This window comes from Stegostoma tigrinum, chromosome 21 (assembly GCF_030684315.1).
Source record: "Stegostoma tigrinum isolate sSteTig4 chromosome 21, sSteTig4.hap1, whole genome shotgun sequence".
Taxonomy (NCBI): Eukaryota; Metazoa; Chordata; class Chondrichthyes; order Orectolobiformes; family Stegostomatidae; genus Stegostoma; species Stegostoma tigrinum.
In genome coordinates, this window is record NC_081374.1 from 45562939 (window position 1) to 45588006 (window position 25068).

General features: G+C 51.6%; 2 protein-coding genes across 2 annotated transcripts in view; one reads left to right on the forward strand and one right to left on the reverse strand.

The window, feature by feature from the left end:
* On the reverse strand, positions 1-20195 carry LOC125462965 (omega-hydroxyceramide transacylase-like). The gene is made up of 6 exons (XM_059653268.1): positions 19859-20195; positions 12563-12795; positions 11751-11816; positions 5976-6182; positions 3262-3322; positions 1-821 (listed from the first exon to the last, which is right to left on the reverse strand). The coding sequence occupies exons 1-6, from the start codon at positions 20193-20195 to the stop codon at positions 592-594; spliced, it is 1134 nt and encodes a 377-aa protein (XP_059509251.1). The 3' UTR covers positions 1-591.
* A 2946-nt stretch (positions 20196-23141) lies between these two features.
* The window catches only part of LOC132210825 (basic proline-rich protein-like), a gene marked incomplete at both ends in the record, with an annotated part of 3345 nt that continues 1418 nt past the window's right edge, over positions 23142-25068 (forward strand). Inside the window, 4 exon segments of the mRNA XM_059653270.1 lie at positions 23142-23220; positions 23314-23411; positions 23414-23516; positions 24874-25068. The exon segment at positions 24874-25068 is cut by the window's right edge and continues 399 nt beyond it. Of these exon segments, the coding sequence (XP_059509253.1) occupies positions 23142-23220; positions 23314-23411; positions 23414-23516; positions 24874-25068 (475 nt within the window).

Genomic DNA, 25068 nt, shown 5'->3' on the forward strand with positions numbered 1-25068 from the left:
TAGTTACTTGACAGATTATAACATAGTCACTTGATATACTCGGGCAGATGCCCACTCAGTCCAAACCCACGAGCTCCCTCCCATACAACACCTCTGGTGTCCCAGCTCTAAACGGCAGCTGTGGGCAATGGGAGATCACACACCGAGTTCATGTCTCGCTCAACATGTGCTTTAATTTTTTCTGTTCATGGGATGCCAGGGTCCCTGGTTAGTCCAGCATTTAATATCATCTATCCTTAGCTGCCCTGGAGAAGATGGGAATGAGCTGCCAGTTCGTGAGCTGCTGCAGTCCGTGCGGTGTGAGGACACCCACGATGCCAACAGGGAGGGAATTCCAGGATTTTGACCCAGCGACAATTTAGGAACAGCGAAATAGTTCCAAAGTCAGGACGATGAGTGGCTTGGAGGGGAACTTACAGGTGGTGTAGTCCCATTGTCATTCCAGATGGAAGTGGTCCTAGTTATGGAAGGTGCTGTTTGTGGAGGCTTGTTGGATTTCCTGTAAAATGGGGCACTGCTGCCACTGAGTGCTGGTGGTGAATGTTTGTAAATATTGTAGCAATCAAGTGGGCTACTTTGTCCTGGATGGCGTCAAGCTTCTTGAGCGTTGTTGGATTCATCCAGGAAAATGGGGAGTATTCCATCACACTTTTGTGCCTTGTAGACGATAGATAGTCTTTGGGGAGATATGAGGTGATTTACTCGCCACAGAATTCCTAGACTCCTCAGGTAGCCACTGTATTTATATGGTAAGTTTAGCTGAGTTGCTGGTCTATGAAAGCCGCCATGTTGGTAGTGGAGGAGTCCAATGATGGTAACACCTTGAACGACATGGGGAAATGGTTAGATTCTGTCTTTCTGGAGATACTCATTGCCTTTGTGCGGAAAAATGTTACTTGCCACTTGACAGCCCAAGCCTGATATCATCCAAATCTTGTTGCATATGGACATGGACTGCTTCAGTATCGGAGTCATGATTGTGCAATCATCAGCAAACATCCCCACCTTATGATGGAGGGAAGGTCATTGATGAAGCAGCTGAAGATGGTTGGGCCTAGGACACTACCCTGAGGAACTCCTGCAGAGATGTCCGAGATGACTGACCTCCAACAAACGTAACCATCTTCCTTTGTGTCAGGTATGACTGCAACTGGTGAAGAGATTCCACCCCCCAAGTCCCATTGATTTCACTTTTGCTGGGGTTGATACTAAACTTGGTCAATTTATGTCAAGGCCTGTCACTCTCACCTCCCCTCTGGAATTCAGCTCTTTTGTCCATGTTTGAACCAAGGTTGGAATGAGGTCAGGAGCTGAGTGGCCCTGGCGGAACCCAAACTGGGCGTCACTGAGCAGGTTACTGCTGAGCAGGTGCTGCTTGATAGCACTGTTACTGACACCTTCCATCACTTTACTGATGGTCGAGAGGAGACTGACGGGGCGGTAATTGGACGGGTTGAACTTGTCCTGCTTTTTATGGGCAATTTTTCACATTGTCTGGTAGGTGTCAGTGTTGTAACTGTACTGGAACCGCTTGGCTAAGGGAGCTGCAAGTTCTGGAGAACAAGTCTTCAGTACTATTGCTGGAATGATGTCAGGGCCCATAGCCTTTGCAGTATCCAGTGTCTCTAGGCTGTTTCTTGATAGCACGTGGGGATGGTTTAACGTTTCAATGTATTATTTGAAAAAAAGGTCTGAGAGGAGAGAAAACTGTGCTATGGCTGAGCAGACATACAGAGAAACAGACCAATCAGAAAGTCGGATTGTGTATTGTGTGCCTGAGGGGGAAGGGCTGCTGATACTGGGCTTAGAGAGCTCATGGTTGCTCTGAAATTGAAGTAATGGTGAGCTAGATTGCAATCTGCTTTAGGAGCCTCAGTAAAATACACCGAATGAAAGGGAAAGGATTTAGTTAGTGCACATTCAGTGAAAGGAAACTAAATGCAGCTCTATCTCCCCAATTGTGAACAAGGGGCCTTCACAAGCTAACTCTTCACTGAGGTTCAGGAGACTCTACAGATATTGAGAACAGTGTGAGCTTGAATCCATTTTGTTAAGAATAACGGAAAAATAGATTATTATTTAAATGGTGAAAAATTGCAGTATGCTGCTGTGCAGAGGGACCTGAGTGTCTTGTGCGTGAATCACAAAAAGTTGGTTTGCAGGTGCAGCAGGTCATGAAGGCGGCAAATGGAATTGTATCCCTCATTGCTATAGGGATGGAGTTTAAATGTGGGGAGGCTATGCTGCAGCTATATAGGGAGCTGGTGAGGCCACACCTGGAGTACTGTGTACAGTTTTGGTCTCCATACTTGAGGAAACATGTACTGGCTCTAGAGGGGGTGCACAGGAGATTCATTAGATTGATTCAGGAGTTGAGATAGTTGAATCACGAGACATTGAGTAGATTGGGATTATATTCATCGGAACTTGGAAGAATGGAGGGGATCTTATAGAAACATGTAAAATGATGAAGGGAATAGATAAGATAGAAGCAGAGAGCATGTTTCCACTAGTGGGTGAAACTAGAACTAGGGGGCACAGCCTCAAAATAAGGGGGTAACAAGGTGTAGAGCTGGATGAACACAGCAGACCAAGCAGCATCAGAGGAGCAGGAAAGCTGACGTTTCGGACCTAGACCCTTCCTCTGATGCCATTCGGCTTGCTGCGCTCATCCAGCTCTACACCTTGTTACCTCAGATTCTCCAGCATCTGCAGCTCCTTCTATCTCAAAATAAGGGGGAACAGGTTTAGGACTGAATTGAGGAGGAACTTCTTCACCCAAAGGGTTGTGAATCTGTGGAATTCCCTGCCCAGCTGTGGCTACCTTGTTGCATGTTTTTAAGGTGAAGGTTTTTGAACAGTATAGGAGATAAGGGTTATGGTGGGTGGGTGGGAAAGTGCAGCTGAGTCCATGGAAAGATCAGCCATGATCTTATTGAATGACGGAGCAGGCTCCAGGAGCCAGATGGCCAACTCTTGCTCCCATTTCTTTTGTTCTTAGGAATCCTTTTCTGATGTTTATCATTAATTTTTTTCTAATTTTTCTTTTTGCTCTTCCTCCTTAGATAAACATTGTATTCCAAGTTAAAAAGTATACCAGCAGCCTCTTGTGTGTTCAATAACTGACCTCCATGGTGAAAAGAGAAAGCAAAGTTTGGATCCAACGAGCTGTGTTTCACTCTGGAATGGGACTTGTCCAGTATTCACACCAACTGCAATTGTAACAACCTACAGCCCTGATCCACACGAATCCAGACTCACCATTCTGCAGCAGGTAGTGCAGAGCATCACGATAGCCATTCCAGAGAAACCTCTGCAGAGTCTGAAATACAAAGATTCAGCTCAGTGTCACTGTCACAGGCTCCATACACAGGCCAGAGGATGACGAGGAGCTGCTTCCTGCTTCAGTGGCAAGTGAGGCCAAACTGCTCAGCCACTGTTCAGGAAGGATCCGCAGCTCACTGGAACACACTGGCATGGAAGATTGATCAGCCCAGTTAGCCATCTTAGTGCAAAGCTCTGAGGAAGAGGGACTGAACCTGTTTTTTCTGTTCTGGGCTAGGGGCACTATCGCAGTGCCATTATGTACAATCCTGACCCACACGAATCTGAATGCACCGTTCTGCAGTGGGTAGTGCATGGTATCGCTATAACCATTCGAGGGAAACCTCCAGATCCTGCCAGCGATTTTCCAGCGGGCAATCTACCCAACAGAGCACTGATCAAGCTCAATGCATCACAGACCCCCACCCGATTACACCAACACTCCAGGTCAGAACAAACATAGCAGGGCGACATGAAACAGCCCTTTCACACAGTAAGCAGTTGGGGTTGGGAATACATTGCTTGGAAATGTGTTGGAGGGAGGTTCAACTGAGGCATTGAGGAGGACATTGGATTTTTTTTTGGATAATAATGGCGTGCAAGAAGATGGGGAAATGAGAGGAGATTGGCAGTAGCTAATGGAGACGGACTTGATAATAAAGCCCAAATAGATCACGGAGACAGTATGGACTGAATAGTTCCCTTCCGCACCATAATAATTCCGAGATTTTGAGATTCGAGGACAGGAGAATAGAGCAAAGTCACAGTCAGAGAGATCTATGGCACAGAAAAGGGCCCTTCAGCCTATCATTTCCATGCCAGTCAAAAACAGCTACCTAACTATTCTAACTCCATTTTCCAGTATCAGGCCCAGAGCCCTGTATGTGTTGACTTTGCAAGTGTTCAACTTCTTCAACGTTGCAAGGGTTTCTGTCTCTACCACCCCTACAGGCAGCGGGTTCCAGCTTCCCAGCAGCCTCCAGGTGGAAATGTTCTTCCTCACATCTCCTCTAAACCTCCTGCCCTTCCTTCTCAAATCTATGTCCCGGGTCATTGATCCCTCCAGCAAGGGGAAAAGTTTCCGACCTGTCTATCTCCCTCGACTTTATACATCTCAATCGTGTCCCCTCTCAATCTCCTCTGCTCTCAGGAAAACAGCCCAGTCTGCACTGTCTCTCTTCAAAACTGAAAGTCTCCAGCCCAGGCAGGCAACATCCTGGTAAATTTCCTCTGCACCTTCTCCAGTGCTATCATATCCTTCCTTTAACATGGATTCCAGAACTGCACACACAGTATTCAAATTGTGGCCGAACCAATGTTTTTCAATAACTACCCATTCTTAAACTGTATGCCTCAGCTAATAAAGACGAGTATACCACATGCCCTCTTAACCACTTTATCCACCTGTCCTGATACATTAAGGGATCAGTGGGCATGCTCACCAAGATCCCGCTGATCCTTGGTGCTTCCCAGGGTCCAACTTCCCATCACATATTCCTTTGTCTTGTTTGTCCTGTCCAAGTGTATCACTTCACATTTATCCAGATTGAATTCCATTTGTCACTGACCATCTGACTAGCCCCTCTATCCTCCTGTAATCTAAGGCTATCCTCCTCACTACTTATAACTGACCAATCTTTGTAAACATCTGCAAACTTGCTGATCACCCCTCCGACATTCAATTCTAAATCATTTCTACAAACCACTAACTGAAAAGTCCCCAACTCTGACCCCAATGGGACCTCACTGGACACAGTAAGTTTAAGTGCCTCCTTGCACATTCTATACTCCTCTTGAGCGTCTGCTGTTTTTTGTAAGTCTTCAGTATCCTTCAAAAGCCTCCCTTTCTCTCTTACCCCGATGATGTTTATCCCTTGATATTCACCCTTTTTCTTCATTGTGCTACATTGGCCCTGCTGTCTCCATATTTCCTTCTTGAATATATCCTACTGTTCTGAGATGGATTCCCAGAGCACTCTAGCCAAATCATATCTGATCTTTTTAAAATCAGTGTTCCCCTAGTTTACCACTTTGATTTCAAGCCCATTCTTGTCCTTCTCTATAACTCCGTTAGATTCAACTTTCTTGTGAGTGCTGCCTCAAAATGCCCCCCACTGATCCCTTATGGACTTGACTAGCTTCATTATCCAAGATTAAATGCAGAAACAAATGATTAAACTCTGTCACAGAACTGGCAGCAAGCCTTTCACCAGAGGTTAGAAAGAAGAGAAAATGGAATAGAAAGATGACATGGCACGGTGGCTCAGCGGTTAGCACTGCAGCCTCACAGCACCAGGGACCCGGGTTCGAATCCACCCTCGGCAGCTGTCTGTGTGGAGTTTGCACATTCTCCCCATGTCTGCGTGGGTTTCCTTCAGTTTCCTCCCACAGTCCAAAGATGTGCAGGCTGGTTGGATCGGCCATGCTAAATTGCCCGTAGTGTTCAGGGGTGTGTGGGTCATTAGGGGGATGGGTTTGGGTGGGATGCTCCGAAGGGCGGTGTGGACTTGTTGGACCGAAGGGCCTGTATCCACACTGCAGGGAATCTAATCTAAAACACAACAGCCTCAGTGTGAGCTGGCCACCCATTAGTTGCTCCCTTCCTTCTCATCTCCTTTAGAAAACAGAGGATTTCACGCATGTCAGGTTACCTTCGATCGAGGTGGGAAGAGAGCGGAGGAAACGCAATGCAGATTCTCAGGGGATAACACGAAGCTACACTTCCCGAACCAGATGAGGAAGCAGTCAGCAGCGTTCCTGGGACAAATATCCATCTCTCCTGAGAACGGTGAAATGGTTATAGTGTTCCTCGCATCTCCTAAAGGCTGCATGTTGGTAAATCCTCCATCAACATATCGCTGCCAAAGGAATCACAGACATTAACATTCACTGACACTGTCTAATCTGACCCACCATTGATTGGACTCCTGGAGCCTTGTTAAAATACAGAATAGTCTCTCCACTACATATTGCTCAGATGCCCTGAAACACACCAGAGCTGAAACATAAGGAAGCATGTTTGCACTCAGTTGGGGGATCGGGTTTAACCAATTTACCCATTTAATCTGATCCTCTTGCCCTAGTCTCCGGGGATTTAGAATTCCCTCACATTTCAATAAACGAAACATTTTCCAGGAAATCTTTCTGACAGGAAGGGAAATTGGCACTTCAAGACTAACTTAGTTATAATTGCACAAAGTATACTCTCTGACCAATCTAATAGTGTACTAACTTGCTTCACTGTAACAAATGTAGATTTTAATATCATGTGACTGTGCTTAGTTTAACCTAACAAAGAAACGCACCACGGGATTTTGAACAGAACGAAGTTAACATAATTTGTTGAATCACAGCGGTCCACGTAGAAGGTACGCCAACAGTGATGTCAGGGAGGCGATACCGGGATTTTGACCCAGTGACAGTGCAGGAACGTGGCATATATTTCCAAGTCAGGACGGTGAGTGGCTTGGAAGGGAACTTGCTGGGGGTGATGTTCCCATGTGTATCTGCTGACCCTTGTCCTTCTAGATGGAAAGGTTTAGAAGATGTTGTCTGAGGATCATTGGTGAAATTCTGCAGTGCACCCTTCACATGATATATATTGGTACTATTGAGTGTTAGCGGTGAAGGGATTCGATGTTTGTGGTGCTAACAAACATGTTGCTTTGTCCTGGATGGTGACAAGCTTCTTGAGTGTTGTTAGAATATTCCATCACACTTCTGCCTTGCACCTAATAGATGATGGACAGGATTTGGAGAGTCGAGGTGGGTTACTCGCTGCAGTACTCTAAGTGTCTGACCTGCTCTTCTAGCTGCTCTGTATAGTTGCTTATTGGTGATGGTCATAGCCTGGCATTTGTGTGACATGAATGATATTTATCACTTGTCACTATAAGCCTGGATATTGTCCAGATCTTTTTGCATTTGCACATGGATTGTTTCAGTCAGCTGAGGAGTCGCGAATTGACACTGAACATTGTGCAATCATCGGCAAACATCCCCACTTCTGACCTTATGATGGAGGGAAGGTCATTCATGAAGCAGCTGATGACGTTTGGGCCTGGGACGCTACCCTGAGGAACTCCTGCAGAGATGTCCTAGAACTGAGATGACTGACCTCCAACAACCACAACCATCTTCCTATGTGCCAGGTGTGACTCCAAATAGCAGAGACTCTGTCCCTGACATGCATTGATTTCAGTTTTGCTGCGGTTCCTTGATGTCACATTCAGTTAAATGCATCATCAATGTCCCACTGAACTGCACTCCCCGATTACATTCTTATCCAGGCCGTTGTAGCCAGGAAATCCCCTTCAATTGCTTCCTTCCCATTGTACATAGTTACTCCATATCCCTGAAGTACCTATTGTTCATCCACAAGCTCCCACCATAGGCTGCAAGAACCACTGTGGTTGGTCACACAATGTGGCTGCATTTTCTGTTGCACTGCAACAGAACAATGCCACGTGCCCTGGCCGGTAAACAATGTTGTAATATCTCTTCACAGATCCATGTATTCAAATCAAGATTGTGGGTTTGTCCTGGCTCAAGTTTGGATAATTAGCTACATGCTCACTGACTGCGTTGTAACATTCCCTTTTCTTTCCAACAACAAGGCAGTATGTAATGTGGCTGGGTGTAAAAGCGTGTGATGTAACCTGTGTTAATAGTGATCTGAGGGCAAATTGGTCATTACATAATACGCTGTTCAACATCTTAGAAACCAGGATTACGTCACTCACTCGGCAACTTGAGGAGATTTTAATCAATTTTCCACACCAGTGTCCAAATTCGATCCTAACCAAGTGATTCAAGATGATGAACAAAGATGAAAAGCTGCAGGTGTGGATCTGTACCAGCTCAGGAGCCCTACTCTTGAAAGGGGCGCACACCTTTTTCCTTCTTTTCTCACGTTTTATTCCCTTCTAAGTGTTTTTTTTTAGCTTTTTTTCCTCTCTACTTACCTTCTGGAGGGACCTCGGTCGTGGGGGCAGCGGTGGTGATAGCAGCGGGCAGGGGCCCGGAGTGGGGTGGCTTGGCTGATAGGCCATCAGGCGGTTCGTGTGCCCAGGCAGAATGCCGGTGGGTGGCAGCATCATGGAAGTGGCTGGGAGTCCCGAGTGGCACCAAAACGGGACCCTGGCAGCCTATGGTGAGGCAGCTGGTCAGCCTGGATGGCGGTGAGACAGCAGCAGAGGCCCAGGGGTCAAGGTCAGTGCAGGAGAGAGAGATCGAGCCCTTGTGGGGAAGGCCAGCATGGAGTGACTGTAGGCCCATGGCTAAAGAAGCACTGCAATCTGGAACCTTTAACTTTATTCCTTATTCACTACTTTAAGCTGACAATAACTGTAATGTTGCACTTTTAGCTTACTTCTCCATTGTTCTACTCTTTACCTAAGATTTTGTGCCTAGGCATCTTGTACCTAAAATAACACTGTGGATGGTGACATTGTACACTTTTCCGTGTACTTCTGCATCCCTGTGCTCGAGAACACGTGACAATAAAACCTAATTCTAAATTTAAGAACGTCTACAAACTCAAACCTTGCAGCATTAGCTCCAAGAGACTTTAGATTCTCATTCCAGACTCGTGTGTGAGGAGGCTACATTCAAAGTTGTAATTGTTGCTCCTCATTGCACTCTATTTAGCCGCTCCTCCCAGAACTGTAACACTTTTAGTGAAAGGCAACCCCCTCCCCAGTTGGTTACGACTGTGGACCCCACTTTCCTGCCCGTGCGATATTTAGGGTCTCACAGACAGTATAGTTCCCCGCTGGATGGTTCCTTAATCAGCACCACTGCTGTTCCTCACAGATTAACCACACCAGTATGTTCTGAGGAAGGGTCACCGGACCCGAAACATTAACTCTGTTTGTTTCTTCACAGATTCTGCCAGACCTGGCGAGCTTTACCAGCAACTTCTGTTTTTGACACCAGAATGAAGTTGTTTTAGATACAGTGGAATCACCCCACTACAGAACAGATCAGGGAAAGAGGGTCAAAAAGCATAATTCAATCCTATTACTTTCCCAGTGTGGAAGACTTTATGTGACAGGATAGGTTGGGAGCCGGAAACACAGACATAAAAATAGATATAACTTCATTTTGTGGGAGTAAAATAAATTCACATTCTAACACATAAAACACGTGGATCGGGGAAGACCGAGCAATTTATCGACTCAACAGCACATCATAATGTTTGTCGCTCTTGCTGCAATTTATAATTTCTTGACATGGTCTTTTGCCATCAACATCTGAGGTGAGATGTAAGAAATGTTTTCCTCCTTCAGATTCTCCACACCATTTACTGAAAACAGCAGGGAGATCAATTCGAGAAAATAATCAAGAAAATCCAAAACACCACAAAGCCAAAAACCTTTAGAAGCACATAGAGTCAATTGAATGTGACCTACTTTGTCGATTTTAGGCACCAGTGAATTGAATGGCACACTGCAATCACAAGGAGACCATGCGATCATGTGGCTCACAGCCAGAAATGGGAAACAACAAAATTACCATTGAGAGACTGAATGCTCTCTTTGTTCTCATCCAGAGATCTTCAGGCAGACCCTAAAGCAGTGTAAGTGGGAGTGAATGAGCTCTGCAGACTTAATACTTAGAACAGATCACAGAGACATTGAGGAAGAGCCAAGAGTCCTTAAGGAGAACAGTGGGAAAATTCAAAAAGGAGGAAAATTGGAAGTTCTACACCTAGATCACCCTGGGTAGAACCTGGAATTTCACTAACTTTAAGATCCTTAAACGCATAGTTTCAAACAAAGAGATATCTTGCGTTACATGATCTAATGATACAAGTTTGAAATATTGAAAAGAATTTCTTATCAAATAATTGATATGCTTTATTTCCCTCTGCCATTGACAATCCGTATTTAAAATATCTATCTGCACGCACTTCCTATCCACAGCGTCTTATTTTCTACTGTCAAATTCACAATTTGTTACCTTTTATCTACTTTAAATTTCTGGGACCACATTTAGAATGGAAATTGCTCGTGCCGAGGGCACTGACAGTTGTGCGTTGAATACTTGCTGCATCTTATCCCGGGTATAGAGACACAAAAAGGCCATTTCACCCTTCAAGCCAGTCCCACCTCGTTCAATGTGATCACAGCTCATTTCCAACCCAACTTTATAGCTGTTGGATTTTGAGGTATTAAAGGTGTTAATAATCTCAGTTTTAAAGTTGATCTAGAATCAACTTCATTGTGTGGAAGAATGTTTCAAATGCCTTCGATATATATGTTTTGTGTTTCCCAGTTTCACACTCGACCATGTTTGGTTGTAACATTTTGACCATCTACTCCCGGTATAACCCTTGATACTCCATCGAACTGATAGGTTCTCTCTATCGACCTTAATCTTTCCCTTACTATCTTAAAAATTCACTCCCTAACCTTCCAAAGTTCTGTAAATACAGCCCTAGTTTATTTAATCACTCCTCACAATTTAACAATTAGAGATGAGGTAACATTCTGGTCAATCTCCACTGCACTCCTTCAGGGCCAATATATCATACACAAGGCATGGTAGCCTGAATTGGTCATAGTATTCCAGTTATGGCTAACAGGACACAGACAGGTTGGTGGAATGAGCCAACACAGGGATGATCAAATTCAGGGCAGAGAGGTAATACATTTTACTACTAAGGACAAAGAAAACAGTCTGTGCTAAACAATGTGATTCTAAAGATTTACGAGGAGGAAGAAAGTTGGAGTCGTTCAAGCACAAATCAAAGGGGGAAGGATAGATTGACAATGCCATTAAATGAACCACATGGTTTTGTAAATCGAGCTAAAGTGCCAAAAACTTGGAAGTCCTTCTATACCGAGACAAAACATGCCTTCAGGTAGAGTGCTATGTACATCTGGGCACCACACTTCAGGATAGACTGCAGGAGAGATTTACCAGAACAGCTTGTGGGGTGAGAGGTTCAGATGAGTGGACAGATTGGAGAAATTGGAATTGTTCTTCTCAGAACAGTGAAGGGCAACAGAAGATTTATTAGGGCAGCTTAAAATCATGACCGGGCTATAGATAGGACAAACACAGAGGAACTATATCCAACTGTCAGTCATAACCAGAGGTCACAACTTAAAGGTAATTGACAAAAGAACCAGCAGGAACTCAAGGATTTTAATGTTTAGTGATGAGGGTTTGGAATACACTGCTTGTAGGGCAGTGAATACAGAATCAGTAGTATTTTTCGAAGTGTATTGAATAAATACTTGGACAAAAATCTTTCAGCAATACTGGGGAAGATTTAAGCAGTGGGAGTAACTGAATTGCTCTTTGAAGGAGTTAACAGGGTGGCCCTTCTGTGCTATGATGGTTCTAAAAGACATGAAAATTATTTCTCCAGCCAAAAGCTGCCACATAGTCCTTAGAACAGGTCAGTGACTACATACCACACCACGGAAAGTTGGGGGGATCAAGCCACAGTAAACAGGAACAAAACAGCTACACAGCAAAGCCTGTGTGAAAAAGAGAAGGGTACAAATTCAAATGATGCATTAGTTACTTATCTTCATCTTCATGACACTATCAAGTCTGCACTTCTTATAATTCAGGGTTAGGTGGAAAACATCCAATTAAATAGTTTCCTGAATGTGGTCAAGGCCTAATTCTAATCATTTTACTAACAATTTCTCAACATTAAAGTCACGCATACAAGCTAAAACTAAAATGCTAAAGTTGAAGGAGTTTCTGTGAAATCACAGTGAATGAGATTAGAACCAAGAAACAAACATTATTGGCCAATAATCTGCAAGGACAAGGACGGTGTGTTCTATGCACAAAGCCAGGAGCTGAACATAAAAAGCCCTTTCCAGTTAAAAAGGGCCTCAAGGCTGGAACTGTAGAAGGGTGAGAGAAGGTGGTGGGGGGGCGGAGAATAACTTCCTGATGGATCACAAAGCCTTACACTGGACCTTGGACAACTGTTTGTTAAAACATGGACAGGTTAGACGGAGCGGGATTTTCCCTTGTCCTGATTTCTGTGGTTAACCGAATCTGTCTGATCAAACCAAAACTACAGGGTCCCAATACCGTGAAATCAAACCCTCAACTACAGTCAGCGTCTAGAGGGGACAGGGAGAAGTGGGGCAAAGGCAGGATGTACTTCATAGAAAATGCAAATACTCCGCACAAACAGAAATGTTCCCCGAAGCCCTGTCGCTTTCGGACACCAGATGAGTTAAAAAAGAAAATAGATTGTTACCTGGACAAGTTCCTCATTCGAAGTGAAGTCAGAGACCAGGACATTCTGTCCATCGGATACCCGGGTCAGGGAGATGAAAAGCCTCCCACAGGCAAGCTCACGGGCATTCTTGGGAAGATTCTCCATCAAATCCTTGCGTACAATCTGCAGCAGGTTCATTAAAGGGTGGACCGGTCCGAGGAACCATCTCCTAGACAGTCTAGCCGCTCGCTTGAGGCTCCGATAGAAATTATCTAGGATACGGTCAAAAATGAATGCGAGAGTGACTACGGCTTATAACAGGAAAAGAACCGTTGGCAGTAAATTGCTACAAACTATTAAGGCTGGATTTGGGAATCCATGTAGTCTAGGAATATCATCCAGCAAAACAGATATATACAAAACTGAAATGCTGGAAATCTGAATCAAAGAAGAAAATGCTAGAACATTCAACAGATCTGTCTGCAGCTGAATGGCTATAGAATTGAAATGTTAACCCAACACAGTCCATAGACGCTGCCAATCCTACTGAGCCTTTCCAGCATCTCTGACCAAATTCTACATTTGTGTTTTCAAATTAACTGGTGCAAAGAAAACATTGGGGTCCAACTTTTGGCATTGTTCGTGTGTCTACTCTAGGGTTACAGAGCAAGAGGATAATTGTGAACTGAAGTCAGAAATGGATAGTGCAACACACTCAAGATCCAAATGGCCTCTCCTGTTCGTATATATGGTTTTCTTTCTCATATTTGCTCTGCAAACTTCCAATAAAATTCCAACAAGTTAAAAAAGGAAAGCTCCATAGGTAATGGGTTTTGGTTTTATTTGTTCCTGGGAGACAGGCATTGCTGGCTAGACCATCCAGTCCCATCCCTAATTGCTCTGGTGACGGTGATAGTGTAGAGACAACCACCATGTGGTTAATTAGACTGGTGGGTCATTTCACAGAGAATTAAGAGTCATCCACATTGCTGACTAACACACGTCAGCCAGACCAGGTAAGGAGAACAGATTTCTTTCTAAGGAGATTCCTGAAGATACTGGGTTTTTATGACTGGGGCTTATTTTCTCTAAATAGTTTTCTTAATTGAAGTCAGATTTGAGTGCTGTTACTGTAGGATTTGAATAGATATCCCCAGGACATTAGCCTGGGATTCTGGATTACTTCAGCATCATGACCACGATGTCAACACCTCCCCCATCTGCTGGGATGAACGTTTGCCGAATGTAGAGGGCCAAGTGCTTGAAAATTTCTAATTCCACCTCTTTCTCCGCTAGTTGAATGCCAAAACTCAGACAGCTATTTTGGGGCAGGGTGGCATTTCATTGATTAGCCTCACAGCACCAGGGACCCGGGTTCGATTCCACCCTCGGGCAACTGTCTGCGTGTAGTTTGCACATTCTCCCCGTGTCTGCAAGGGTTTCTTCCCACAGTCCGAAGATGTACAGGTTTGGGCGGATTGGCCACGCTAAATTGCCCATCATGGCCAGGGATGTGCAAGCTAAGTGGATAAGCCATGGGAAATGGAGGGGTATAGGATTGTTGGTGTGGACTAAATGGGCCAAATGGCCTGTTTCCATACTGTAGGGATTCTATAATTCCAACAGCTGCCAATGGGTGGAGCAGGTAAAATCATGAACACACAGAAGACCAGAACTACAGGAGCACAGATGTACTGAAGGCTCGAAGAGTGGGGGTTTGAACACAAGAACAAAGGTTTGAAAATCATGGTGTTAGTGGTCTGGGAGCCAACGTATGTCAGCGTGTACTGGAATCTGGTGCAAGTTAAGAAACTGCAGCACATGTAAAAATGCTGCGGCTCATATAAATCTAGCAGGTGGAAGGGGAACAGAAGTCTTAGTGGTAACAAAAACACAGATGAGCGGAGCCAATGCAATGGTAGAGCCAAAATGTTTGAGTGAAAAGAACTGGAGATGGTCAGGGAATGGAGTTTGTGGTGGAGGCCGAAGCAATACTTTATTGGAGAAAATTTATTCTGATCCAATCCTTGATGCCGGGCAAGCAGTCTAGCCAATCAGAGAGAGCGGAAGGTTTGAGTGAGCTGGAGCAGGTGTGTGGAACCTGGCAAGGTGCTTTCAGACAATGTTGCTGAGGGACCAGATAGAGATAGGAAATGGAATGAGGCAAAAATGTATCCTCAGTGGACTGACCAGACACAAGAGAAATTTAAAAAAGAACAACTAACGGTGAAGACGAATAGCAAAAATAATTCAATTCGCCTTCCCTTCTTTCCCATGATAGGAGATTGATGAAGAGGGGTTGATTACTATGGGTACAGTCACAGAGGATGTCATTGAGAAATTCAAGCATGAAAACTGCAGAAGTGACTACAGATTTGGAAGGTGACTAACATTGTCAAGGATTTCTTGGAGGTTAAGCATATGGGGTAGTGGCAGTTTGTAGACCCAGCAGATGAGGACTTTTTGCTTGCAGAGACACATAATGACCGCAGATTTGATGGAGGATGAAGTCTCAGTTCTAGTGGTAAAAGCATCCCCGAAACTCCTCAAGCCCTGTTGGAGGCGAAGGTGAATATAACAACATCAAGGGTTTGAGGTGGTGAACAGAAGTGGTCAGGGGCTTTCTTCATATTCTAGAATAATCCTGGAATAGCAAGCAGTATCGAGGGGAAGAGGAGAGATCAGGTTAAATGAATTGCTCACCGGAAACATTCTAACTCTGTATCTACTGAATCCCACGCACTGGAGATGAAAGTCACAGCCAGGAAACGGCCAGAGCAGGTGACAGGAATAGTTTTAATGAAGACTCTGGCATCAAAAGTGGAGGTGAGGGGATGTAAGTGAGAGGGGCAGGAGCAGCAGAAACACGATGAACAGAGGGTTAAACACTGGACAGTCGGGATTTTGAAAGTGTCACTGCAAGTAACTCAGACTGGTGTTTCTTTTCCCAGGGGGGTGGATGTCACTGGGTTTTAACAGAAAGCAGAATATAAGAAATTGATCAATAACAGCCTGAAGTGACTGAACAATGGGAGCAGGAGACAACCTGAGCAAATGTACTGGGGAGTTTAAATGGAGAGACAGATTGAGGGAGAAAAGTGAACTCAAGAGAGAAATGACATGATATACTAAGGAGGTCATTAACATCACTGAAGACCAGAAACTTGAAAGTTTGCAACCACACAGAATTGAAACATTTGTATCAAAAGGCCGTACAATTAGCAGTTTTGATATCTAAGTGCCTGATTCACATTGGCTGGCTAAATTCAAAAGCATCACTTTTTACCAAGACAACAAGCTTTTGAATTTAGCTAATCAATGTGAATCAGGCACTTAGATATCTAAAACCAATTACATTCAAATCTCGTATTTTTGTCAACTTAGGTCCAATCCTACTGTAAGAAATATTGATATGTCATTAAGGGTATAAAAGAAGGGGTAGTTGGACAAAGTCAGCAGAGCTAACTGCCGTCCGCCAGAGTTGAAACTCCTCAGCTCTCAAGAGATAATCACTGGCTCTCACAAACCCCTCTAATTATTAGAGAAAGCACCATCTAAATACCGAAAGGTACCCTTAGCACAACCAGTGAATAATCCTGACAGAATGATAGGCGGAGAAGGCACAGAACATTCCAGAAGGCACACAACCTGGCTGTAATTTTGAGAGACTAAGTTTTTTTTATATATATAAATAGGATTTGTATTTATTGGAACAGCATACCATTAGGATCTTATTTTATTCAGGAATCATTAGTAGATTGAAGGGGTTTATTTGTTAATGGCTTACTTAATTTGTTCAATGTTAGAGTTAGATAGATAAATCGTTACTTGTTGATTGTAAAGTGAGTGTCAGGATTTATTTTATTTGAAACACTAGAAGTTGCTGAAAGGCAGGTTACACCACTTTTCACTCTCCTTTTACAGATTATAGGGTGAGGCGCTCTTTTTGGGTATTTTGGTTTTAGTTCGCGGCAGGGGTCAACCTCCACTTTATGACAATGCATTGGTGAGAATCTTTTGATGATTGGGAGGGCAATAGAGAACTTGGAAACAGGAAGGAGATAGAGAGCTTGTGTCGTGGTGCAATGATAACTATCTTTCTCTCAAAGCCAGCAAAACAAAAGAACTGATTGTCGACTTCAGACAGAAAAGAGGAGGACACTCCCCCCTCTACATCAATGGAGTCGAGGTGGAAAGGGTCAAGAGCCTTGGGTTCCTGGGAGTGACAATAACCGATAATCTTACCATGTAGATATGACAGCCAAGAAGGCACAACAAAGCTTCTTCTTCCTTAGGGAGCTTAGGAAATTCAGCATGTCCATAAGGATCCTCACCAACTTCTACAGATGCTCCTCAGAAAGCATTCTGTCTGGCTGCATAATGGCCTGGTACAGCAACTGTTGCGCCCCAGGACTGTAAGAAAGTACAGAAAGTTGTGTGCACAACCCTGACCATCATGGTAGCCATCCATGGCCTCCATTTATACCTGTCATTTGCCACAGAAAGCCTGGCAACATCAATGAGCCCCCTCACCCCGGCAATGCTCTCTTCCAATGTCTTCTGTCAGGCAGAAGATTCGGAAGCTGGAACACATGCACCACCAGGTTCTAGAACAGCTTTTTCCCTGCCATTATTAGTCTGCTGAATGGAATCTCTAACTTTAAATAACATTGATCTTGTTTTGTGTAATGCTGTTGTAACGCTATATACCTCGCTCTGTCTGAGCACCCGTAATTCGTACGTCCTTGTTTGCTATGATTTTTGCCTGTACTGCTTGCAAAACAACACTTTTCACTCTACTTCGGTACACGTGACTGCAATAAATCGAATCAAGTCTAGCAGTTTGAAAGGAAGCTGAAAGATGTGAAACCAGGAGCAACGCTCTGAGGTAGCGAAGGTGATGGAGAGGAGAGAGGCATCAAACTTGGTGACAAAAGACATGCCAAGGCAGCCTGGTGCAAGGTCTAGAAAGTCTGCCAGGCTGCAAGGGTTCAGAAAGTGGGTCACTGGCACCAACCATTATATCCACAGCTTCCTCACGTTACTGAAATCTTCCGTTGAAAGTTCCTGTTAAGCAACAGGCTTGCTTATAAGTGAAGGGACATTGTAAGGGAGTTACGGAGACTAAGAGTCCACACAGTCAATGTGGAGAGCAGTCAGTAGGAACAGGAGACTGACATGAGCAGCTACGAGTGATCACATGGGGTTGTGAGGCTGGCAAACGTGAGGTCTGGATCAATTTCAGCAGCTTCTCCATGTGAGGCCGTGTGAGTGCTTTGATGACGATGATGCCAGGAAAGACAGAAAGAAACTGTGGGGTTTGAGGAAGTAAAGTCCGGCACAGCAGCAGGAGATTAGGTAAACTGAGGAATCCCACAGGCCAGGGACTAATGAACAAAATGCGCAAGAGGCGAGCAATGAAGTCGAATGGGAATAAAGAGAAAAAAAAGAGACCAAAGAAGTCAAGGGCTCAGATCCAGAAAGACAACCAAAATACGCCAACAAACAGATTCAAACCACACAGAGAAATGCAAGGGTTTGTACAGATCATCTCTTCTACCCATCTTACACAGCACAGGCCAGAGCTTGTAGGCCATGGGTTATGTGGAAACAAGAAGCATTCCATTCAAGCTGTCAGCTCTCCTGAGCTTTCTAACGGGAGGATTGTAGTGGAGAAGCAAACAGGAATCCAGGTTATAAATCCAAGTTATAAAGAAAACAGATAACACTGTGCGAAGCTGGATGAATGAAACGTCAAACTTTCCTGCTCCTCTGATGCTGCTTGGCCTGCTGCATTCATCAGCTTCACACTGTGTTATCTCAGATTCTCCAGCATCGGCAGTTCCTACTATCTCTACAAAGAAAACACACAGATTTCAATGATTGGGGCTGACTAACACTCTCAAATAGACAGAATCAAGCCTTTATAGACAGAAGTCAGCATTCTGTGTTCTTCATCCTGTTGCTTCAGTGACCTACACAGCACCTCAGCACCAGGGGAGTTGGCGGATGATGCCGGTGACTGGCTACACAGGGGAGGATGTTTGCCTGGAGCCAACATGTATTGCAAAATCACAAACAATTGAGCTGGCCAGGCCTACATGACAGTCATGTAGAGGTCTTCAGCATGGAGACAAGGTCCTTCAGCCCATCATATCCACATGCAAAGACAAGCTAACTATTGTAATCCCACTTTCCAGTTGTAGGCCCATAGCCTTGTATACCTTGGTATCACAAGCGTACATCTCAATGTTTCTTCAAGGTGATGAGGACATCTGCCTCTACTACCCTTAAAAGCAGCAGGCTTGTAAATTCCCAACACACCTCCACTAAGCCTCCTGCCTTCAACCTCTATCCTCGGCTATTAATAGTAGAATTCCCCACTGTGTGGAAAGAGGCCATTCAGCCCAACAACTCTTCCAAGCGCATTCTACCCAGACCCTATCCCTGCAACTCCGCATTTCCCATGGCCAATCCGCCCTAGCCTGCACATCTTTGGACTGTGGGAGGAAGCCCATGCAGATACGGGGATTACATGTAAACTCCTCACAGGCACCGGAGGCTGGAATTGAACCCGGATCCCTGCTGCTGACGGGCAGTGGTGTGAGCCACTGAGCCACCTCTCAATCACGGGCAAAAGTTTCTCCCTGCCCACCTTGTCCTTGCCCTTCAAATCGCGGCTCCTCTCAATCTTCCCTGTTCCAGGGAAAACTCCCCCAGTCTGCAATTTCTCTTGGTCACTAAACCTCTCCAGCCCAAGACGCAACATCCTGGTAAATCCACTCTGCATCTGCTCCTGCGCTATCACATCCCTCCTTCAACGTGGATTGCAGAACTGCTCACAGCACTCCAGCTGGGGCCTCAACAACATTCAAGCATAACCTCTCTGCTGTTAAACTCCCCCTAATAAAGGCAATCTCATTGGCCTCCTTACCCATTTTATTTAGCAATGCTGAAACTTGACGGGACCGGTGCACACCGAGGGTCCCCCCGGGATCCTCCCTGCTTCCCACCGTTGGCGCTGCAGTCTGAGAGATCTTTCTGCGTACAAAATTAGCAGCTCACTCCAACAGCCAATACACTGAGATTAGACGAGGCGCCGCAGAAACTGAAATCCACCACAAAGTGACCGCCTGGAAGGTCTGCTCCAGCCTATTCCCATCCTTTACACCGGACTGTCAGCAATAACCAGTGACCCAGCAGGAATCCAGTTCAAGCTCCCCACCCAGATCACTGAAGGGGTGATCGAAAGCAAGGCGGTGAGTGTGTGCTGCTGTGCACGGTGCTAAAACCAACCAGACCTCCAAGTGAGGGAGCAGAGATAGTGCGACTCACCGAGGCTGACCGCACAGATAACAGCAGCAGCGATGAGAGAGCCAGCAGAAGCCCCATATACTCTGGGAGCAGCAGCCAGCACCCGGGGAGTGTTTCCAGCAGGCACTGCACCACCCCGATGTGGTAGGTGACCAGGAACCCACAGCCGGCGAACGACAGAGCCCGGTGCGGGCGGCCGCCACCAGCTGCTGGGACCCGGCGCTGTTCCTTCCAGCAGGCGGCGAGATCCCACTCCTCCCGCAGCTCCCGTCCGGGCGGCGGGGCAGGGGCTCGGCCTGCGGCTGGGGGCAGGCTCCTCTTCCCACATCCTCACTCTCGGGATCCCCACTGCCCGCATTCTCCACCCTCGCCAGCCCTCCCCTCACACTCCCCCCCCACCTCCCCCTCCCCCTCCCCTCCCCCCCCCCGGCCTCCCCCTCCCTCCCTCCTCTCCCCCCCTCCCTGCTCTCCCCCTCCCTCTCCCCCCTCCCTCTCCCCCCCTCCCTCTCCCCCCCTCCCTCTCCCCCTCTCTCTCCCCCCTCCCTCTCCCCCCTCCCTCTCCGCCCCCTCCCTCTCCCCCCTCGCCCTCCCCCTCTCTCTCCCCCTCTCTCGCCCCCCCTCCCTCTCCCCCCTCCCTCTCCCCCCGCCCCCCTCTCTCCTCTCCCCCTCTCTCCCCCTCCCTCGCTCCCCTCTCTCCCCCTCCCTCTCCCCCTCTCTCCCCCCCTCCCCCTCCCCCCCCTCCCCCCCCTCCCTCTCCCCCCCCTCCCTCTCCCCCTCCTCCCTCGCCCCCCCTCCCCCCCTCTCCCCCCCCCGCTCCCCCCCCTCTACCCCCCCCCTCCCTCTCCCCCCCTCCCTCTCCCCCCTCCGCCCCCGCCTCCCTCTCCCCCGCCTCCCTCTCCCCGCCTCCCTCTCCCCCCCTCCCTCTCCCCCCCTCTCCCCCCCCTCCCTCTCCCCCCCCCCTCCCTCTCCCCCCCTCCCTCTCCCCCCCTCCCCTCTCCCCCCCTCCTCTCCCCCCCCCCCCCTCCTCCCCCTCCTCCCTCTCCCCCTCCTCCCTCTCCCCCTCTCTCCACTCCCCCTCCCTCCCTCCCCGCCCTCCCTCCCCCCCTCCCTCCCCCCCTCCCTCCCCCCCCCTCCCTCCCCCCCTCCCTCCCGCCCCTCCCTCCCCCCCTCGCCTCCCCCCCCTCCCTCTCCCCCTCCCTCTCCCCCTCCCTCTCCCCCTCCCTCCCCCCCTCCCTCTCCCCCTCTCTCCCCCCCTCCCTCTCCCGCCCCCTCCCTCTCAGCCCCCTCCCTCTCCCCCTCTCCCCCCCTCCCTCTCCCCCTCTCCTCTCCCCCTCTCTCCCCCCTCTCCTCCCCCCTCCCTCGCCCCCTCTCTCCCCCCCCCCCTCTCCCCCCCCGCTCTCCCCCCTCCCCTCTCCCCCTCCCTCTCCCCCTCCCCTCTCCCCCTCCCTCTCCCCCTCTCTCCCCCCCTCCCTCCCCCCTCCCTCTCCCCCTCCTCCCCCCTCCCTCCCCCCCTCCCTCCCCCCCTCTCCTCCCCCCCTCTCTCCCCCCTCCTCTCCCCCCCCTCCCCCTCCCTCCCCCCCTCCCTCTCCCCCTCCTCTCCCCCTCTCTCCCCCTCGCCCTCTCCCCCCTCTCTCCCCCCCCTCCCTCTCCCCCTCTCTCCCCCCCTCCCTCTCTCCCCCCCTCCCTCTCTCCCCCCCCTCCCTCTCTCCCCCCCTCCCCCTCTCCCCCCCCTCCTCTCCCCCCCTCCCTCTCCCCCCCTCCCTCTCCCCCTCTCTCCCCCCCCTCCCTCTCCCCCTCCCTCTCCCCCTCTCCTCCCCCCCTCCCTCTCCCCCCCCTCCCTCTCCCCCTCTCTCCCCCCCTCCCTCTCCCCCTCTCTCCCCCCCCTCTCCTCTCCCCCTCTCTCCCCCCCCTCCCTCTCCCGCTCTCTCCCCCCCCTCCCTCTCCCCCTCTCTCCCCCCCCTCCCTCTCCCCTCTCTCTCCACCCCCTCCCTCCCTCTCTCCCCCCCTCCCCCCCTCCCTCTCCCCCTCCCTCTCACCCCCTCCCTCTCCCCCCCTCCCTCTCTCCCCCCCCCTCCCTCCCTCCCCCCCCTCCCTCTCTCCCTCCCTCCCTCCCCCCCCCCTCCCACTCCCTCCCCTCCCTCCCCCGCCCTCTCCCCCTCCCTCCCCTCCCCCTCCCTCTCCCCCTCTCTTCTCCCCCACCTCCTCTCCCCTCTCTCCCCCCCTCTCCCCCCCCTCCCTCTCCCCCTCTCTCCCCCCCTCCCTCTCCCCCTCTCTCCCCCCCCTCCCTCTCCCACCCCTCCCCCTCCCTCTCCCACCCTCCCTCTCCCCCCTCCCTCCCTCTCCCACCCCTCCCTCTCCCACCCCTCCCTCCCCCCCCTCCCCCCCCTCCCCCCCTCCCCCTCCCTCTCCCCCCCCTCCCCCCCTCCCTCCCCCTCCCCCTCCCCCCCCTCCCCCCCCTCCCTCTCCCCCCCCTCCCTCTCCCCCCCTCCCTCTCCCCTCTCTCCCCCCTCCCTCTCCCCTCTCTCCCCCCCTCCCTCTCCCACCCCTCCCCCTCCCTCTCTCCCCTCTCTCCCCCCTCCCTCTCCCACCCACCCCCTCCCTCTCCCCCCCCCTCCCTCTCCCCCCTCCCGCTCCCCCCCTCCCTCTCCCCCCTCCCTCTCCCCCCTCCCTCTCCCCCTCTCTCCCCCCCCTCTCCCCCTCCTCTCCCCCCCCCTCTCCCCTCCTCTCTCCCCCCCTCTCCCCCTCTCTCCCCCCCCTCTCCCCCTCTCGCCCCTCTCTCCCCCCCCCTCCCCCTCCTCTCCCCCCTCCCCCTCCCCCCCTCCCCCTCCCTCCCTCGCCCCCTCTCACCCCCCCGTCTCCCCCCCCTCCCTCCCCCCCTCCCTCCCCCCTCTCTCCCCCCCTCTCCCCCTCTCCCCCCCTCCCTCTCTCCCCCCCCTCCCTCTCCATCTCCCCCCCTCCCTCTCCATCTCCCCCTCCCCTCCCTCTCCCCCTCCCCCTCCCTCTCCCCCTCCCTCCCTCCCCCTCCCCTTCCCCCTCTCCCCTCGTCCCCTCCCCCTCGTCCCCCTCCCCTCCTCCCCCTCCCCCTCCTCCCCTTCCCCCTCCTCCCCTCGCCCTCCCCCCTCCCCCTCTCCCCTCCCCCCCTCCCCCTCCCTCTCCCCCCCTCCCCCTCCCCCCCTCCCCCACCCCCCCCTCCCCCTCCCTCTCCTCCCCCCCTCCCCTCCCCCCCCTCCCCCCCTCCCCTCCCCCCCTCCCCTCCCCTCCCCTCCCCTCCCCTCCCCCCTCCCCCCCTCCCCCCCTCCCCCTCCCCTCCCCTCCCCTCCCCTCCCCCCTCCCCTCCCCCCCTCCCCCTCCCCCTCCCCCCCCTCCCCCTCCCTCCCCCCCTCCCTCCCCCCCCTCCCTCTCCCTCCTCCCTCTCCCCCTCCCCCTCCTCCCCTCCCCCTCCTCCCTCCCCCTCCTCCCCTCCCCCTCCCTCTCCTCCCCCTCCCCTCCCTCTCCTCCCCCTCCCCCTCCCTCTCCTCCCCCTCCACCTCCCTCTCCTCCCCCTCCACCTCCCTCTCCTCCCCCTCCCCCTCCCTCTCCTCCCCTCCCCCTCCCTCTCCTCCCCCTCCCCCTCCCTCTCCTCCCCCTCCCTCTCCTCCCTCTCCCTCTCCTCCCCCTCCCTCTCCCTCTCCTCCCCCTCCCTCTCCTCTCCTCCCCCTCCCTCTCCCTCTCCTCCCCCTCCCTCTCCCTCTCCCCCCCTCCCTCTCCCTCTCTCCCTCTCCCTCTCTCCCTCTCCCTCTCCCCCCCTCCCTCTCCCTCTCCCCCTCCTCCTCCTCCCCCTCCCCCCCTCCCCTCCCTCCCCCTCCCCCCCTCCCCTCCCTCCCCCTCCCCCCCTCACCTCCCTCCCCCTCCCCCCCTCACCTCCCTCCCCCTCCCCCCCTCCCCTCCCTCCCTCCTCCCCCTCCCCCCTCCCCTCCCTCCCCTCCCCCCCCCCTCCCCTCCCTCCCCTCCCCCCCTCCCCTCCCTCCCCCTCCCCCCCTCCCCTCCCTCCCCCCCTCCCCCCCTCCCCTCCCTCCCCTCCCCTTCCCCTCCCTCCCCCTTCCCCTCCCTCCCCCTCCCCTCCCTCCCCCTCCCTCTCCCTCCCTCTCCCTCCCCCTCCCCCTCCCTCCCCCTCCCTCCCCCTCCCTCCCCCTCCCTCCCCCTCCTCCCCCTCCCTCTCCCTCCCCCTCCCCCCCCTCCCTCTCCTCCCCTCCCTCTCCCTCCCCCCTCCCCCTCCCTCTCCCCTCCCCCTCCCCTCCCCCTCCCCTCACCTCCCTCCCCCTCCCCCTCCCCCTTCCCCTCCCTCCCCCTTCCCCTCCCTCCCCTCCCCTCCCTCCCTCCCCCCTCCCCCTCCCCCTCCCCCCCCTCCCTCCCCTCCCTCCCCCCTCCCCCTCCCCCTCCCTCCCCCTCCCCTCCCTCCCCCTCCCCCTCCCCCTCCCTCCCCCTCCCCCTCCCCCTCCACCTCCCCCTCCCCCTCCCCCTCCCTCCCCCTCCCCCTCCCCCTCCCTCCCTCCCCGTCCCTCTCCCTCCCTCTCCCTCCCCCTCTCCCTCCCTCTCCCTCCCTCTCCCTCCCTCTCCCTCCCTCTCCCTCCCCCTCTCCCTCCCTCTCCCTCCCTCCCCCTCCCCCTCCCTCCCCCTCCCTCTCCCTCTCCCTCCCCCTCCCCCCCCCCTCCCTCTCCCTCCCCCTCCCTCCCCCTCCCCCTCCCCCTCCCCCTCCCCCTCCCCCCCTCCCCCTCCCCATCCCCCTCCCCCTCCCCCTCCTCCCCTCCCCCTCCCCCTCCTCCCCTCCCCCTCCCCCTCCTCCCCTCCCCCTCCTCCCTCCCCCTCCTCCCCTCCCCCTCCTCCCCTCCCCCTCCTCCCCTCCCTCTCCTCCCCCTCCCCCTCCCTCTCCTCCCCCTCCCCCTCCCTCTCCTCCCCCTCCCCTCCCTCTCCTCCCTCTCCCTCTCCTCCCCTCCCTCTCCCTCTCCTCCCCTCCCTCTCCCTCTCCTCCCCCTCCCTCTCCCTCTCCCCCCCTCCCTCTCCCTCTCCCCCTCCTCCTCCTCCCCCTCCCTCCCCCTCCCCCCCTCCCCTCCCTCCCCCCCTCACCTCCCTCCCCCTCCCCCCTCCCCTCCCTCCCTCCCCCTCCCCTCCCTCCCTGCCTCCCCCTCCCTCCCTCCCCCTCCCCCCCTCCCCTCCCTCCCCCTCCCCCCCTCCCCCTCCCCCCTCCCCTCCCT